Source organism: Lampetra planeri, unplaced genomic scaffold, assembly GCF_965212315.1.
Source record: "Lampetra planeri unplaced genomic scaffold, kcLamPlan1.2.h2 scaffold_1903, whole genome shotgun sequence".
NCBI lineage: Eukaryota > Metazoa > Chordata > Hyperoartia > Petromyzontiformes > Petromyzontidae > Lampetra > Lampetra planeri.
The window spans coordinates 6,144-23,849 of record NW_027614652.1 but is presented as its reverse complement, the minus strand read 5'-3'; the positions used below and the strand labels follow the sequence as shown (position 1 = coordinate 23,849).

Genomic DNA, 17,706 nt, shown 5'->3' with positions numbered 1-17,706 from the left:
CAAACTGCGAGAGTGAAAGAAGGGCATGTGTCAGAACTGAGTGACGGCTCTCTTCTGTGAAGACATAAACTAATGTGGCTCATTCCTTCTCTGCTGCTGACAGCAGTGACTCACTGTCGCCTTGTATGAGCATGGGGCTAGCTTGTTTAGCATCGTATCATGTTGTTGGCTCAGGCAGTTTATCCTCTGTTCTTGTCTTAAAGAATACTTGTTTGAGAGTCATTTCAGCATCTCCTTTCTCTCAACCCAGACCACATGGAGGTTGATACCATTAACCGCGAGCGTGCCAACAGTTTCAAGAGCCCACGCACCCAGGACCTGACAGCTAAATTGAGAAAAGCTGTGGAGAAAGGAGAGGAGGGTTCCTTCAGCGACCTGGTCTGGAGCAACCCACGCTATCTCATAGGCTCGGGGGATAATCCCACTATTGTGCAGGTGAAATTATGACGTACATTTGTTTCCCCTCACACTTTCTGGAGTACTCTGAGCTAAAAAAAAGAGCTGATGTGTGTGTGAGAGCCGTTAGTCCACTGGCAGGGACAGAGTAGAGGACAGAGCAAAGTCCACAAACACCTGTGTGGTACCTCTAAGACAGGGATGCTGTCTGTCGTGAAGCTCCTGATTTAGCTGCATGCTGCACATGGATGGAAACACGGAGCTGTTGAATAATCAGGGGTCATGTAGATTGGGATGGCTGCTGCCAGTTAAACACGGCAAGAAGTCTGTCGGTTCCTGGAAGAAAAGAAACACTGTTTTAGCCGAGCAGATGCATATGAGCTCATTCACTGCATGAAGACGTCGAGATAAGAAGAAAACATTCAATTAATGGTCAGATGCTCTCTCAAATACACTGCAGCTATTTTCTTGTTATCACTGTGTGTTGTTGATGTTGCTAAATACTGCACCATGACCCATTAGTGATGGCCCTGTCCAGGATGTGGGACCCAGGTTAAAGTTACTGTTGCTAGTCAAACCTTGATTTCCCCTCTCCTGTTGACAGGAGATCACGTTGGATTCTGCTCTGACCGTCACTGTTTTATGTTCAGGAGGGCTGCCGCTATAATGTGATGCATGTGGCGGCCAAGGAGAACCAGGCCGGCATCGCCCAGCTGCTTCTGGACACCTTGGAGAACCCTGAGTTCATGCGCCTCATGTACCCAAGACGACCAGGATGTCATGCTGCAGAAACGCATCCGCTACATCGTCGACCTTTACCTCAACACCCCCCGACAAGGCGGTCGGTTACTTCTCCAGCACCAGTGACCCCGCAGTAGATTTGTCATTCCATACAATCTGTTGTGTTCATGTTGTGTGTTTGTTTCCAGGGCTTTGAAACACCACTGCACTTTGCCTGTAAGTTCGGGTGTCCAGAGGTGGTCAATGTCTTGTGCTCGCATCCTGATGTCGATAAGAACTGCAAGAACAAAGACGGTCACAAACCTTGTGATGTAAGTGTGATAAAGTCAGTCTCAATTTAGTAACACACAGTAGGTTTAGTAGGTGTATATCATTCCTTTTATTCCGCAGGCATTTCTCTGCATATGAATACGTATAGAGAGTTTATGCTGAACTTCAGAGTATATTTTACTGTTCTGCTCTCTGGTCTTTTCAGGCTGTGACCTTCCATTTGTTAAATCTTTCAATCTGTCACACATGGAGGGCTATTCTTAGATGAACATGAGTAAAGTCTTTGCTGCTGATCCAGCACCAGTTGTAGCAGCTGTGCATGTATCATCTTTTTTTTTTCCTTTCCACAGCTGATTTGCAGCAGAAAAAATAAAACCCAAGAAGTGAGACAAAAGATAAGTGACTATCTGGAGGGTAAGTTCAAGCAGTTCTCATACCATGTTCTCTTTGCCTTCTTGATTTGTCACTTTAAAACTTTGAATGTATAAAGGATGTATAAATTTTGCTCACTTGAGCTCAGTTTGTAATTTGTAGGCAGCGTATTGATGCATTGGCTTTCCCAGCGCTCAGAGCATCACCTCGAGAAAACCGCCCTAAAGGTGATTTGTGAGCTGAACCAACAGCGGGATTCAGTGCACAAGTAGAAACCATGACTATGATGTAGCATGTTAATTCAAAGGAAGCATCAATCCAGCTTTATCCAAGCAGCTAACGCTAGCACGCACGACACAAGGAAGAAAATCTGCATCTGCTTTAGTCACTGACCTGAGCACATGATCGTCCTTGCGAGGTTAAAGTTGTGAGATGACAGTCCAATCAGCTTAGAGGTCAGGACAAGAGTCATGTGGCTTCAACAGTGTCCAATGAACTTGTCACAGACCGCTGCTACATCCCCCTGCTGAGGGCCGCCGACAACACCCTCCCAGCCCATCATCAGCGGCCCGTGGTCTCCCTGAAGCTTCAGTGAGTCTCTCACTGATTCCAGCTTCACACAAGAAGTCCCATGGACCCCGCTGATGACGGTCACAGCCTTTGCCGGTCCACTGAGTCCCTCCAAAGCAAGTTCTTCATCTGTCTGCACGTAGTCTGAGTGTCTGAGCCGAGCATTTTCATCTGAAGACATGAAGTCACCAGGGCAATGTCTATGTGACCCTCTAGGCAGATGACTTTCGTCGCTCGTGGAAGACACCACCTAGAGATCGGGCAGAGCACTTTCAACCACATCCTGAAGTCAGATCCTGAGCGTGGCGCAGAGAGAGTGGGCAGGTGAGTCTACGCGTATGTTCTCCTGAGAACTATTATTACCCTCCGCCAAGGAGCTTGTGTCTTCACCCGCGTTTGTTTGTCTGTTAGCACAAATAACTCAGTTGAGAAAGGATTTTAGTGACATTTTCAGAAAATGTTGATAATGGGACAAGGAACAGATGATTACATGTTGGTAGTGTTCTGGAACCATCTGGATCCAGGAATCTGTAGAAGGATTCTTACTCATCTCAGGGACTGTGTGAAGGGATTTTCAACATCTGTGTCTAGAACTCCACAATTTCAGCAGTGGACTGTTAATTTGGGGCAGCGGTTAGCATTTTTGGCTGTTAAAAAGGTTGGGGGTTTGAGCCCACCCAGGGACGGACGTTTGCTCTTTTGCTAGGTGAGAAGGAACTGCACATGCACAGAATCACAGAGGACTCTGCACAAATTGACATTTATATTTCAGATTTATGTATAATTATCAAGCTATATCCAGTAGAAAAACACCATAAGCAAAATAGTGAGTCAATATCACTAGGGGTTAGGTAGGTATGTCATTTACTGGAAATGAAAACGTCACGTCATTTTGTAGTGAAGCTGTATTTGTTTTGCTGACACACGGCCGGAGCTACAAACGCTAGCATACTTCGGAGCACTAACTAATAACACTGAACTACGTAATTACAGGCTAGAGAGGAAATAGATGGAAAAACTACAGCTTCACAAACAAAATGACATGAACAGTCATACTGTCCTTAAGCCGTCTATAACACATTCTCTCCTAATAAACTGCGTCCTCAATCCACAGGGACCTGGCTCATGAGATGGGTCACCCGTGGGCTGAGTACTGGGACTTCCTGGATAGTTTTGTGGATCTGTCATCAACTGAGGGACTCTGCAAGCTGGAAGAATATCTGAGCAAGAGAGATTTCACCCCCTGGGCTCATAAGGAGGCTGGAGAGAATGAAACCAGCAACAGGTTCAAGACGCCGTCTCCAGGTACCTCCGCTGATCTGAGCTCCGACTAAAGTCGACATGCTGAAGTAGATGAATCAGTGGAATCAGTAATCGATGTCACGGCAGCAGTCAGGCAGGTTTTATGTAATGTCCTGCTGTGAAGATTAAGGCCCGCGTCCACACAGAGTTGAGGTCAGGTGTATTCACGTTTTTGGCGTATGGATCAATCATTTTTGAAACCGGGTCCCAGAGTGAATAAAACCTAAGACACATGTGTGTTTACAATACATATGCATCTTTCCAGAAGTGATGACATCATAGCTCCACCTCTCTCTTAGCCTGCACTTCGGTGCTCAACCCCGCCCACAACAACACTAGTGGATCACAGTGTGTTGGTTGCTATCAAAGCTGCTGAGGTGATGTGTCCTGTTCATCTTTCCACACAAACGTCTCCTTTCTAGCGCCAGTTCCTTCTGATTGTTGATGTCATACTGTCTTCTCTATCTGTGGCAGCGTTACAGCGCCACTCACAGGCCTGGAGGACATACATCATTGTCAGTTTGTGTGGACGACCACATTTTTAGAGACACAAAACCTTTTTTTTTGTTTGTTTTTTTTTTTAAAACGAAGTAGATCAGGACATGGACTAGAAGAAGCCGTTACAAGTTTGTCTGTTTGCTCATTCGTCGTCCCTGGTTGCAGGAAAGCCCAAAAAGTTCTGCAACTCCATCTCTGTTGGAGCCTTCCTGGACGAGGGGGACGACATCAGCATGGAGGAGATGAAGAACCGTCAGAACGCAGCACTCACCAGCATCACCTGCTCCGCCGCCTCCAAGGGACAGCCTGAAGGGCGCAGTGGGCGGCCGCGAGTTCCACATCCTGCCCATGGCCTTGCACCACCGCAGCGCTGACCTGATTGAGACCGCCGCCCGAGCAGGACTCCTGCTGTGCAGCTGGCTGCGGCAAGCGGCGACGTCCTTCTGTCGCCTGCCGCCGTCTGCAAGAACGGGGAGTGCTCCGTAAGAGACAGGACTCACAACGGAGACAAGGTGTCTCCTCGCACCTCTCCCTCCTCCTGCCTGCTGTCTCCCATCTCCAACCTCATGGTGGAGTTTTGAACGCATGTCGACCCAGGACCTGCTGGACAGTCCCAGCGCCTGCAGAGAGCGGCGGAGCAGTGGAGGTAGCCGGCACAGGGACGTCCGCAGATTCCTACAGCTCCATTTCAGACCTGAACGCTGGACTCACCCGCCTGACTCTGAGTCACAGCAGCCAGGACGGCAGAGTGCCAGACGACAGGCATGGGCAGCAGCAGCTCGGAGGAGTACTTTGAGGCAGAGGAGAGCCTGGAGGACGCTGGGCAGGACTAGGGGGGACCGTTTCAGGGGGACGCAACTCCTGTGCCCGCTCCAGATCCTGGGACCATGGTGGGAGGGACCTCAGCAGCTCAGGGTCATCAGGGTCCTCCTACAAGTCCATGGAGAACTCCCACGAGCTCGTACCCAGGACGCCCATCTCACATCAGAAAAAGACTTTTCATTGATGGGTGAGTTCACTGCTGCAGGGTCAGAGGTCAAATGTTATTGTCGCTTGTTGTAACTGGTGATTTGTAATCGCTGATGAGAATGTGGGTACGAGCTCCTGACACGACACCGTCCTCCATATTGGCAGGGATTCACCCACCAAGCTGGACAAGGAGGTGCTGTCAGCACTGGAGGGGGTCGACGTCGACCCCCTGAAGTTTCCCAGCATCCAGAAGTGGAAGAGCACAATGAAGTCGTACTCTGCGTCGGACCATGCTGAGGTCAGTACGTGTGTGTCCCATCGTGTTGTGCATCAACAGCAAATCACACATGAAGTGATCAGTAGAAGAAGCCTGTCTGAGCAAAGGTCCCTCATCAGAGAGAGTTGGAGCAGTGTCTGGATTCAGTTGTAAGTGTTAGAGTTAGAAGTCAGTGTGTGGAGGCGTTTTTGTTCCAGAGATTCTTAACGGAGGGTCCGGGCGACAAAACAAAACAAAAAAAACAGTCACACAACTCGTTTTTGGAGAATTTATCTTTGTGTGCCGGTGACAGTCAATAGGGCCCGGAATAAAAGAGGGGAACGGGCCTGTTGGTCGATCAGTGAACTCCACGTCATGTCAGGTCGCAGCAACAAGTGTTTGTTACCTCGGCACATTGGATCGTTGCCTCTGTCAAGAGACATTACTTTGTTGCTGTCACAAACATGCTCAGAGTTGTGTGTTGGTTAGAAGACGGTTGTTGGAAATGAGTCGATCTGTGTTCGTTGGAACAGTCCAGGATTGGAACCTGCAATCCTCCTGGCAGCCACAGGTGGCGCCAAAGCATCATCATGCCGAGGAGTGTATTGTTTTTTTTTCACCAGGGTTTATAGTGAATTTGTTCAACCCTCTGTGAGATCCGACTGCTGTTATTTCTTCTTTTATTTCGATGTTACAAACTGTGTGTGTTCCCCCTGAACACATGATGGATGGACATGTGACACACCGTCTGTGTTGGAGTCTTTGGAGGCCGTGGTGTTTGTGGTTGACTGGGGTCGTTTCTGTGTTCTGTCCCAACCTGACCTTTCTGTTGTCAACAACTGGTGTGTGTTTGTGTTTGTGTGCGTGCGCGCGCGTAGCTGGCCGAGCCCCGGCGGTGGTAAGACCACGCCTCAGGATGCAGCAGCAGACTCCCGTCTCTCCGGCAGCAGCCTGATGTCTCCCGCCGGTCGCTTCAGTCCCGTCCGTCACGCCGCCTCACCGGACTTCAGCCCCAGCCGCTACAGCCCTGCCAATGCTAGCTACATCCAGCGCATCCGCCTCAAGCACTTGACTGACTCTACGATCTAAGCCCCCACCCCCCCCACCCCCCGTCCAACCACAGCAGAACGTATTCTCCGTTCTACTTGTTGAGGAAAAAAAAGCTCCCTTACGACCACAGACCCAACAGAAATATGCACAAAGAGAGCGGAGGATTTGTATTCATCGTGTATATTACTCTTCTTACGTAATACTGGAAACATGTCAGGTTAGTGATGTTCACTCGAGACTTAAACCTCAATGTTTGTACTGTGCAGGTTTGGACCCTGTTGAATGGACGCTGATGTGTTAGTGTGAAGCACCTGTATCAAAGCCTGAGTCCGCTCTTTTTGGATCTCGTGAAAGCTGCACTCCCCAAAGTTAGCTGGTCACTGAAACGAGTCCGAGAGGGACCCCCGTCACTGAAGATGTTCTTAAAAGAAACAAACAAAAAAAGTCAATATTTTAAAATTTATTTTTTTGTATGTTGGTCAGTAGCACAAAAACAAAATGTTTTTATTAATGGTGTTAAACCGACTGCCGTGTCCTGTTTCCCTGCGTTCAGAAAAAGCCTTAATGACCTCTGGATTCACTCGTATGTGAAACATGGAAAAGTCCAGTCGCTCACACACGACAGCAGCAAACAGGAGCCGACGGGACGGAGGATCTTCCATTTTTTATTTTCTTCAATAAATGGATTCATGTTCCATCTTTTCTCCTGGACATTTCCTTTCTGCCACTGTCAGCAGCCTTTTGTTTTTGTTAATTTCTGGTCTTTTCACTCAAGTGTATGAATGAACATACACGTCCACCACTAAAGTGTCAAGTTGTATGAAGCAGTTTTGAACCACTATGGGGTCGATCAGATCGGACCCGACCAAACGTTAGCCTGATGCAATCGATTCTGGTGATTGCACATTCACAAGGAAACTGAGCTGCAGTTGGATGCCCGGTGAGATCAGCATGACTTTAGCCCTTCACGTTACACCTCCAGCATCAGCGTTTTATGAAAAGTAAATGAAAAGAAAGCTTTGGTGGCTCACACTTGGGGAACTTGTGCAAACTATTAATTACAAGTGAGGGATGAAGCATCTGCTGGGACGAGGGCTCATCAGCTAACGGCAGGAAAAAAAAACAGGCCAATCATTTGGAAAAACTCAGATTTTTGAAACAAGTGTTCTGAATGTACATTTCTATGTGATAGTGTTCTGAATGTACATTTCTATGTGAATTAAACCTTTATGTGAGAGCACAAACTACTTCACTGAGACGATTGTACTGTCATCCAGGTGCTCTCAGGTGACAGCAGATTGATTCTGGTCCTTGAATGTTTATGAATGTGGTACTTTGCAAAAATGCACCTAAAAAACTTAAATTCATGCTTCTTGTGCTTTTAGCATTCTGTGCTTTCTTACAAAATAATCTCTTGGTGAGTTCTTTTTCTGTATGTCAAGACCTCGTTTGCTTTCAACTAATCAATAAAACATCACTCGTACTTCACCACCACCGTGTCCACATGCTTTCAAGAGGATTGTGTTTTTCAGTGAGACAATGTTCACAACTTTATTCACTTCACAACACAGTTGCCACGTGTAAAGCTAAGAATCACATTTACAACCGCTCTACAAATACACAAATGTTTTTTTGGTTTAAAAATCACTGGTAGAAATACATTCAAGTTGCTATGCGTCCGTCTGCTGGCGTTCTATGGCACTGACGTAATCACACCACCACCACAGCCTCCCAACGGGATGGTAGTTCAGTTACAAAGTAGGAACTTAAAGATTTTTCAAGACACTTAAGGAGAAAACTGAGCTTGGAAATGACTCCGCCGTGTGCTGAGGTGGATGATCAGGTCCGCGTGAGTTTGTCCGGTGGCATGAAGCCGGCGTCACCCAGCGTTCTGAGGGCCACCCGGCCACTGGGGCGGATGGTGAGCCAGGTGATGCTGCCGTTGTTCAAACCCATTCGTAACCAACCCTCTGGAGGAAACTGCAGAGCCCTGAGGGAAGAAGATGTAGCTGAGACCCTGTGATGCTGTGACGATCCGAGTGTCACAGGTAGATAGATGTCTCAAACATAAACACGAGGAACCAAATAGAGAGATTTGCTTAATGCAGACACGCAGCAGAAGCAGTGAGAGAGAAGCTCACGGAGCAACTTCATCTTCACCACTTGGTCAACTTATTAAAGCCGAAAAAACAGATCTGAACCCAACTCATGGCTCCGTGGAGAAAATGTGGAGAACATTTGTCAGTGTGTAACGGACAGAAGTACTAACCCCCACAGAGTTACACTGTGGTGTCATCTGGGTGCTATGGACCAAAAGAAGAAAAGAGGGGTTTTTTGAGCTGCATCTTTATCTGCTCGTGAGGCTGCAGGAGATGAGGGTGTGTGTCCGGACTCATCCCCAAAGGGCGACGTGGAGACACCTTCAGATTTGCAGGAACTGAACCTCTTCACTGTCCCAACATGTCCGAAACGGGTTGTTGAGTCCAAATCAAAGAGAAGTCGTGAAGATGAATCACGGAACTTGTTCTGAGTTGGGTTTGATTCATACAGTCACAAGGAAGCGCATCACGTCAACGTCACCTGATGCCAAACCATGTTTCCACTGAGAACAATTAGCACGAGAAGCTAATGCGGGGAAGCTGCAGCTGAACCTTCATCATCATCATCATCATGAGTGAGCCAGCGACACAAACCTGCAGACAAAATAACGGATGACATTGGCATGACAGACGATGATCTCATAGCTGTCCTCCTTCTGCTTGGGGTCGGCCCGGTGGATGTAGCGGCGGAACGCTGCCTCAATGCGAGCTCCATCTTCGTGGTACTGCTGGAGGACGGTAGAGAGATTGAAAGGCGCCGTGACAGGTGGGAGGTCTGAACCACACGGCCGCGAGCGAGTCCATACGTGATGCTGTCGCTGCTGCTGCTGGGCGCTGACGGGAATGTGTGAAGAGTTTGGGCCCCAAACCAGGGTGGAAACAGAGACACACGGGACGGACTGTGGCTCTGAACGTTCACCACCCACAGGGTGAACCGCTCAGTTCTGTTTGATCACGTTTGAACAAAACTAACCGAATGAACTTAATATTGTCAAGGGCTCAGTTTACTTTGGAAAGATGAAACCATGTTATTTATATTTATCTTGTGTTGTTTACACACAAGGAAGGTCTTTTGGTGGAAAAAAATCGATTCAAATAAAGATAATTTAATGTAAATACAGATCATTTTATGAAGACTTCATTTAAATAAGTAAAAACATAATTTGATAAATACAATAATATTTAATATAATTTAAATAAAGATATTAAAAAATACTTTGAATTGAATAGGTACATTTATAGTAGTAAATATATATGTATAAAGATATTACGTTTCATTAAAATATTTTTATGTATGAAAGTATTACTTTTGTTGCCAAATCTTGACACTTTCCTGCAAAAACAGTTGCATATTGAGTATAAATAAATGTTGCAGCTGCTTTCTACTGGCTGAATCCAACACTATTTATAAACCACAGACTCTTCTTACATGTCTGAAGCCAGAATATGATCTGTTACCAGGCAGCAAACGTTTCTCTGGACCAGACTCAAACTCTAAACCGGTTGTTGATACGAATGTTGGAATCCAACTTCTGGTAACTATGACGGTCGACGGTTATGTACGTAAACCAAAGGTTGTGATGTTTTTAACGCTGGCGTCGTTGTGGCCGTACTCTTCCTCCAGTCCATTCCGTTGGCAGCGCGCTGACGTATCGGCCGACCGGCTCGCAGCGTTGAGCCGTCGACCTCAACAAGCACCTGACAGGACGCGTGCAGACACACAAGCCAAACACACAATGTCACACTGAGCTCTGCTCTCACCACAGCGTCCGGCTTCCAGTGCGTGACGGGCGGGACGGGCTCGATGGGCGCCCCCCTCCCTCAGCAGATCGCAGCTCACCAGCTCCACGCCTGGCAAACAAACAAACAAACAAACAGGTTCTGGAATGAAAGGCCTTCGAAGGAAGAGGAAATCAGCTGCATCTCAAAAGCTCTCACACACACTGGGGACAGAAAGATTGTGTGTGTGTGTGTGTGTGTGTGTGTGTGTGTGTGTGTGTATGTGTGTAAGTGTGTTACCTGGCAGGTGTTTGCTGATGATGTGAGCCGTCTCCGTAGCTCTGGTCATACTGGAGTGGATCAGAACATCGTACTTCAAACCCAACGCTGCCAAACGCTGACCTGTCAACTCAGCCTGGTCCCGACCTGACACACACACACACACACACACACACACACTGACTATGTCTGACAGGGTTTATGTTATGGTGGCCTGCCAGGTTTGACAGTGTGTGTGTGTGTGTGTGTGTGTTTGTGTGTGTGTGTGTGTGTGTGTCTGTGTGTGTGTGTCTGTGTGTGTGTGTGTGTGTGTGTGTGTGTGGTGTGTGTGTGTGTGTGTCTGTGTGTGTGTGTGTGTGTGTGTGTGTGTGTGTGTCTGTGTGTGTGTGTGTCTGTGTGTGTGTCTGTCTCACCTAAGGGGGTGAGGATCCTCTCTCTGTCCGAGCTGCCGCTCAGGTTGTACTGCGAGTGTCGGATTAGCAGAATGTTCCGGGTCGCTTTCACTTTGCCGTTGTCCGGTTCGGAGCTCAACTCCTCAGCTGCGACCTCCTTCTTCTTCCCGTTGGTCAGAGCCGATGGATCTCTCCTGGACCCGACCCACAGATCACGAGCTTTCAACTCACAGGGTCAACTTCTGGCACTAAACACACACCTCGTTTACCAAGTTAACGATTTTTTCCGTTTCTGTTGTTCTACCGGAAGTGACAGACAATACCCAGTGACTTTTCGTACAGCGCCCGGTTCAGTCTCGGGGTTTCTTACTTGTCCCAGTTGAAGTCCCAGGAGAGTCCGGTCGCCGCCGGCGTGTGTCGGGCTGGAGTCCACGCCGGCTGCGCAGCCTGGAGGACGGTGAACCCGGACCAGCGGCCGCCCTCCCCCCCGAAGCAGCCGCGGGAGTCGGCGGCCGCCAGCAGCAGGACGGCGGAGCCTCCGGCGAGTCCGCAGATCAGTTGGAGGGTTTTCCTGTGCGACATCCTGCGAAAGCCGGAGCGAAACTAATGCTAACAAATTAGCTCAGCTTAAGCGATAAACCGTTAACGACGTACGAATACCTGCCCTCACCCAAACCTAAATAAACTGGGTCGAATAAAGTTCACCTCCAGCTGTTGCGTCTGACGTGACAATGACACAAAAGCGACTTCCTGTTACATAAATAATGAATTGTAATAGTCAGTGGCTCGCAGACGGACACTGAGGTTGAGCACATATGGAAGCTAATCACATTAGCTTCTAACAGTCAGTACGGCGGCTCGCCAGAGACAAACCGGCCGCTTTTGCTTTCGCGTTTATTCATACATCTGCCGCTGGGTGGCGACAAATCCCGGGTTATTACTTTGCACGGGCCTATAAAGTAATTTAATACACGGAGAGCTGTTCATATATGTTCAATATTTTACTTTTTCCTAGGTAATTGTGTTTACATTTCACAGTGGCTCTTTTACTGTTTTATTTATTCATGCAGTATTTCGAGTCTTTGCTGGCGCTGCCGTGACAAGTAATTTCTCTGCGGGGATTTATTTTAGAAGTATTTCTGCTTTCTTAATCTGAATCAATGGAATGCATTTCACCTCATGAAATGTCATTTCATATACCAGTGATTTGACATGAATTCGTGGTATTTAAAAAGAACAAAACAACAATATTTAATCATGATTCTGAGTTTAGGGTGTTTGCTGGTGAGCTTTGCGGTGATATATGAGGTAAATATAAGAAATTAAAAAAAAGACAAGCACACTTTTGCACCGGGGTTCGCAGAGGCGGGTTCAGTGACCTCAGCAGTGGGCTGGATGGAGGCTCGGATGGAGGCTGGACGGGGGAGGAGGGATCTCCAGGCTCCGGCAGCTCATTCCTGCCTTTCTACCCGGGCGTCTGTGGTCTATGCGGCTGCAGCCGAACCCCAGCCCGCCTGCTGCCACCCGAAGCAGCTTCCAGCTCCACCGGACACACGGGATCGGTTCTTGTTGTACGTGCGACTGCAACAGGAAATAAATAAGTGAGGAATGTGGAAATTACAGAATGCCCACCAGCGCTGGACAGAGGTTTAAACCCAGCAGATACATCCCGGTGTCCACAGCTGCCACGCTCCTGGTGGGATCCACCACTTTATTCTTCGTTTTCACGTAAGTTGCTCGTTATTTCGGTTCGGTTCGGTTCGGTGGGGTGTTTGCAAACGAACCGGCTGCAAGCTTGAAGTTGGAATGTGTGGAAAATGAAAAGTGAAATGTTTCCCAGTGGGACTGAGGTCGGGTTTGCAGATAGTGAGGGGGGGGGTGGAGGAGAGAGAGAGAGAGCCTTCCTGTGTTCGTTCAGGCAGAAAACCTGGAAGAAAAACTTCCAGCAGGAGACAAACAGCAGCTCCGAGGAGGGGTTTTGGTTTGATTCCCGTTAACTGGTCCCATGTTCAATGTTCATTTCCCCTGAATGATCAGAAAACTATCAGTCAGTGGGAATGAAGGGCTGGGTGATCGATCACTGATCAGCTGCTGAGTCCAAGGTGCTGATGCTGGGTCCCACTGCAGATCAGTCAGCCATCATCAGTATGGCTGTTAGCTCAGGTGTGTGTGTGTGTGTGTGTGTGTGAGAGAGAGAGAGAGAGAGAGAGAATCATATCAGGACTGCTCTGTTCCATCATCCAACCATTCGCCTGTATAGATTTGACCATGTGCGTTGAAGAATGAAATGGCTGAGAACGTGATTTAACCACCCTCCCTCCCTCCCTCCCTCCCTACACACACACTCAGTCACTCACTCACTCACTCCCATCCAGGGTCGAGTGCTTGTAGACATCGACAGTTGAAGATCCTCTGTGTATGTGTGTGATGTCCTGTGTGTTTTCCAGATTAGATGTTGCTTGTATCTCACCCCCTCCCCTCTCACATACTCACACCCACAACACCTACACACCCACTCAGACTGGCGGAAACATATGGTGTGTGTGTGTGTGTGTGTGTGTGTGTGTGTGTGTGTGTGTGTGTGTGTGTGTGTGTGTGTGTGTGTGTGCAGGTAGTAGCTGGGACCGGAGGCTGTAATGACCTGACACTCCTGTCTGGGACATTGCAGAGACAAATGTCCTGATTTCAAAGCTCTTGTGGAGGAGAACGTTTGACTTTGAACGTCCCAGTTGGTTCAGAATCTTCTCCAGAACGTGATTCAGCTCAGACGGAGGTTTGTGTGGCAGCAGATGGTTGAAGGCTGAGGATTAAGGACTGTTGCTCCTTCATTTCGCTGTAAAAAAGGCCCAGAGGATTGGATCCAGCATAATGGAGCTCCCCGGGGAGCAGGACTCATCCAACTAGGCCATTGGTCTCTATTGTCAAACACACACACACACACACACACTGACACACACACACACACACTTTATTATTGTGTCTCTGGCTAATCTGCTTGTTTGCAGCATTTGATCTACAGGTCTGTGAGCAGAGGGAACGGACATTCAACACCTCAGGCTCATTCACGTTTGACAGATCCAATGTGTGATCTTATAGTGTGTTCCACTTCCTGGTCTGAGTCAGGGAACACCCCCCCCCTTATCCCATATCGACTTGCAACTCCGTCCAAACCCAGATGACTCGACTTCTCAACTGGAGATGGCGTCAGTTGTGCGGTATTTGTCAGTTTAAACTGTGTTTTTACTGTTGTTGTATCAGAGGACGTGTGTGTCCTTTCAATGACTCGTACGCACTCAGCGGTTTGATTTGCTGTCGGAACAAACAGGGTGGGGTGTGGCATAAGGTCCGTCGTAGGGCACGGCGTGGCCCGACGTCACCTAAACATAGTGAAGAGGTTCAATGCCGAGCGACGTGTTAATTCCACGCAGAAGCATCAATCCATCTTAAAAGCTTTTTTTCATCGTGCTAAGTGATGGAACTGCCAACGCTTTTCACCCGGAGTTTACGAGTTACAACGTCAGAGGTCCAACGCAGTTGAACACAGCATTCCTCCGCTCCAAGGATTAGCCCTGCATCGTCCTGCTTTATCTTGCGGCCTGGTCAGAAGCGTCTAGTCATGATGAGCTGATCGCTGATCTTCTGTCTGTAGCTCACACTTGATTCCTGTGTCTGAACTGGACGCAGCGCTGCAGCTTCACCTGCCCAGTCGTTCCCTTCCAGGAGCAGAACCTCCATGATCATGACTTTCAGTGGGATGGATGAGAGCGATCCATCGATCATCCCGACATGAGCTGGGCTCAGCAGTTTTCGTGGGTGTGTCGTGTTTTCATGAGCCAACGTCAGGTGCCAGTAGAGCTGAGCGGCGTTTGGGAGCTGACACCAATCTAATCTGCAGCTTCCACATCTGCTTCCTCCTTTTCTACTTCATTCACAGAAACATTGTTTTGTCTCTGGCGTTTCTTCCTGGTGTGTTTAGTCCATGTGTACTACGACTGCTGTTGGTACTCCTGGAGCTGCTACTGTTACTACTAGTACTACCAGTAGAAGTAGTCTCTACTAGTACTCATCATTTCATAATGTCCCTCCTCTTGGACCTGCGGCTCCAAACCACAACCGCTTACAGGAAATTCAGAATCAGAGGTGTTCATTGATCGGTACCTGTGGCTCCCTGAATGTCTTTGTCCTCGTCTGGTTCCCCGATGATGTCAGTGTGGCTGAGAAGTCTGGATTTGCCTGTAGTTAAATGATCCCATGATGTTTGTTTGTGCTGCAGCCGGATCGTCTGATTTAAATGTCGCTCTCCTGACTTTGCGGCTGATTTGAGTTTAGTTTGTTATCGAAATGCGTGACGTCATTCCCTCATAGATTTTGTCAGCATCCCATGAACAAACGAGCTGAACTTTGCGACTCGCCAGCCCAGTGTGTGACCTTTAGCCTCGACGCCGGCTGAGCTGAAACGTCACGTCAGGAGAAGCATGTTTCACCCTGTCAGACACGTCTCTCATAGAAATATCACTCCAGGAGGTTTCAGCTGGGAAGAGGAGACGATGTGCTGTCGTCACTCTGAGATTAAAAATCTGGTCATCTCCAGTGGAAAAGTCAGACAGACAGACAAGCTCACCAGGCTGAAATGTCCTTTTCACTAATTCCATGCAGCATAGTCTTCTGGTTTTGTGGCGATAACTGCTTTACTTTCTTCCTCAGAGGATAAAACCAATAGATTAGATAGGTGTAATTTTCCTCATCCGTCAGCGTCTCAGAGCTCTCGGCGGAGGTTGGATCACGTCTGCTCTCAGAGGGACTTTCAGGTGACCGGGACGTTCTGTGATGAAACACTCACCTCATTCTGCTGCAGCTTCTCTCATACAAATCTCCCCACGTTTGTTTTTTTTTTCTGTGTAATGTTAATACGTTTCATGATTCTCCAAGCTGAGCTGATGTTTATTTGAAGCCGCCTCTAGGAAATACAGTGAAGAATGAGGATGTACATGGTGCTGTAGATCGTTGGGTGACTAGATCAGAAGCTGCTAAAGCCTGAGTGATGCTTCCGTGTTGACTTAAGGTCACGAGCGTCTCGACTTTGGCGTCTGCCTGCTTCGTTGTGCCTTGAATCCCGACACTGGGTTTAGATTTTTCTGGTTCTCACTGTTTCTCTTTGTTTACTTCAAGCGTGACTGACTACAACAAGCTCTGCATCATGTTCCACTCACAAATCACCTTTAGGACGGTTGTAATGGTTGACACCCTGACAGGTTCCATGTCGCCCCTACGTCGTCCCTTCCGCTGTCCCCTATGTAGTGTCTAACACAGACCCTACTCTGAAGTTATGGCGTCAGTTTGATGCACAAGTACATATGGTGCTCATGTGGTACAAGTTCAGCTTCTGAGCATCCTCTCTGCAGCTTCTTTTGGTATGATGATAACGCATCTCACCTCCTGGTTTGATTCTTGTCCATCAAATGTTCTGGATGTTGTTGAGTCTTGATCTTCTGTAAGTTATGGTTTAGTCAGATGTTAAAAATCTCCACACATGGACAGGTGAGACGTTTGCTCGTAGCATTAGCTGGAGATGTGTTATTTGTCCTCTCTGCATTAATTTCTTTGACTTTCACTCTTATTATGACCACATTTTCATCGTCCCTCTCCACATTCTTTCAGGCTCTTTATTATTTTACGTCCATGTCCACTCGAAGAGACAAGAACCATTAAACTAAAGTGACTCATCGTTTCCCTTTAGTCGAGTCACCGGAGACGCTCTCAGACGCTCTGAGCCGTCTGCCTCCGCTGGTATTGACGAGTGAAAGAAACCCAGAGAATAAAAGGCCGGTTAATCCAATCCCAGTCGCAGCCGTCCTGTCACCGCTCCACAACCAGATTAAGATAATTCTGACAGATCCTCTGCCACCGGCGGGCAGAGCGAGCGTCGACAGCCCCCTCCATCTCTCGCTGGTGCCAACCTCAAATTACAAGTTCATGCGTTGGGGCCTGTTTCTGCTGGAAATATGTTTTTCTCTGTCATTTTCAACAAAATGTTATAAATAGTTTGCAGCTTGCACTTTTAATGATTGGATGTTAGAGGTGATAAACTCTGAAGAGCAACGCGTTCCTCTGTAATCACGGAATGAACGTGAACCCTACTATAATGACACTGTCGTCCACTCACGGCCGTTCTCCGTGTCACCAACAGGAAGTTGCTGATTGGAAAGGCTCTCCCAATGAATATCCGTCTGGGACTTCAGTCAGTCTCAGAGGACACAAGTTTCGAATCCAAGATGGCGTCAGTAGTGCAGGATAATCTTTTAGCATTAACTGTTTTTTTCTATCACTTTGGTCTTTTGTGTCCAGTTCAGTGACTCCTACACACACTCACCTCCCACACACACACACACACACACAGCTGTTGTTCTTGTTGTCAGTGTCAGCATGTTAGCGTGTTCGCCTCGTCTCGTAACATGGACATGAGGCAATGACTGCAGTGACCCCATTTCAGGTACTTCGATTCTGTTTCCTGTTGTGTTGAATGATCTTAACACGTCTTCACTCTCACACAAAAGTTTTTGCTCCGATCAGATTATTTTGTCAGATTTTGATTAGATCAGAAACATCTACCAAATGAACGACATGTTTTTGCTTGAAGAGAGAAAACAAACAGGCGGCAGACTTTTTTTGACACTCCAGCGTGAACAGTCGACGGGCCTGAAGTGACGTCACATGCAGCTCGCTGGGAGTGAATGGACAGACATGTCGGCTGTTGTGTAGTTGTTGTGCAGTCTGGGCCGACACACTCATGAGC

At 47.9% G+C, this 17,706-nt stretch overlaps 2 protein-coding genes across 2 annotated transcripts; one reads left to right on the top strand and one right to left on the bottom strand.

Annotated features, from left to right (window-relative positions):
• Positions 1 to 255: 255 nt before the first annotated feature.
• Positions 256 to 6,463, top strand: ANKLE2 (ankyrin repeat and LEM domain containing 2). The gene is given in 23 exon segments (XM_078622981.1): positions 256 to 435; positions 1,047 to 1,160; positions 1,162 to 1,224; positions 1,226 to 1,237; positions 1,326 to 1,448; positions 1,758 to 1,821; positions 2,286 to 2,326; positions 2,328 to 2,465; positions 2,566 to 2,619; positions 2,621 to 2,673; positions 3,464 to 3,654; positions 4,315 to 4,448; positions 4,450 to 4,532; positions 4,568 to 4,724; positions 4,726 to 4,830; positions 4,832 to 4,875; positions 4,877 to 4,977; positions 4,980 to 5,122; positions 5,124 to 5,158; positions 5,284 to 5,420; positions 5,517 to 5,528; positions 6,262 to 6,315; positions 6,318 to 6,463. Coding segments are annotated over 23 exon segments (2,184 nt in total).
• Positions 6,464 to 8,263: 1,800 nt separating this feature from the next.
• LOC144740101 (serine/threonine-protein phosphatase PGAM5, mitochondrial-like) lies at positions 8,264 to 11,495 on the bottom strand. Its single transcript, XM_078622982.1, is given in 7 exon segments — positions 8,264 to 8,414; positions 9,118 to 9,251; positions 10,285 to 10,338; positions 10,340 to 10,374; positions 10,543 to 10,668; positions 10,935 to 11,107; positions 11,284 to 11,495. Coding segments are annotated over 7 exon segments (885 nt in total).
• Between the last annotated feature and the right edge of the window lie 6,211 nt (positions 11,496 to 17,706).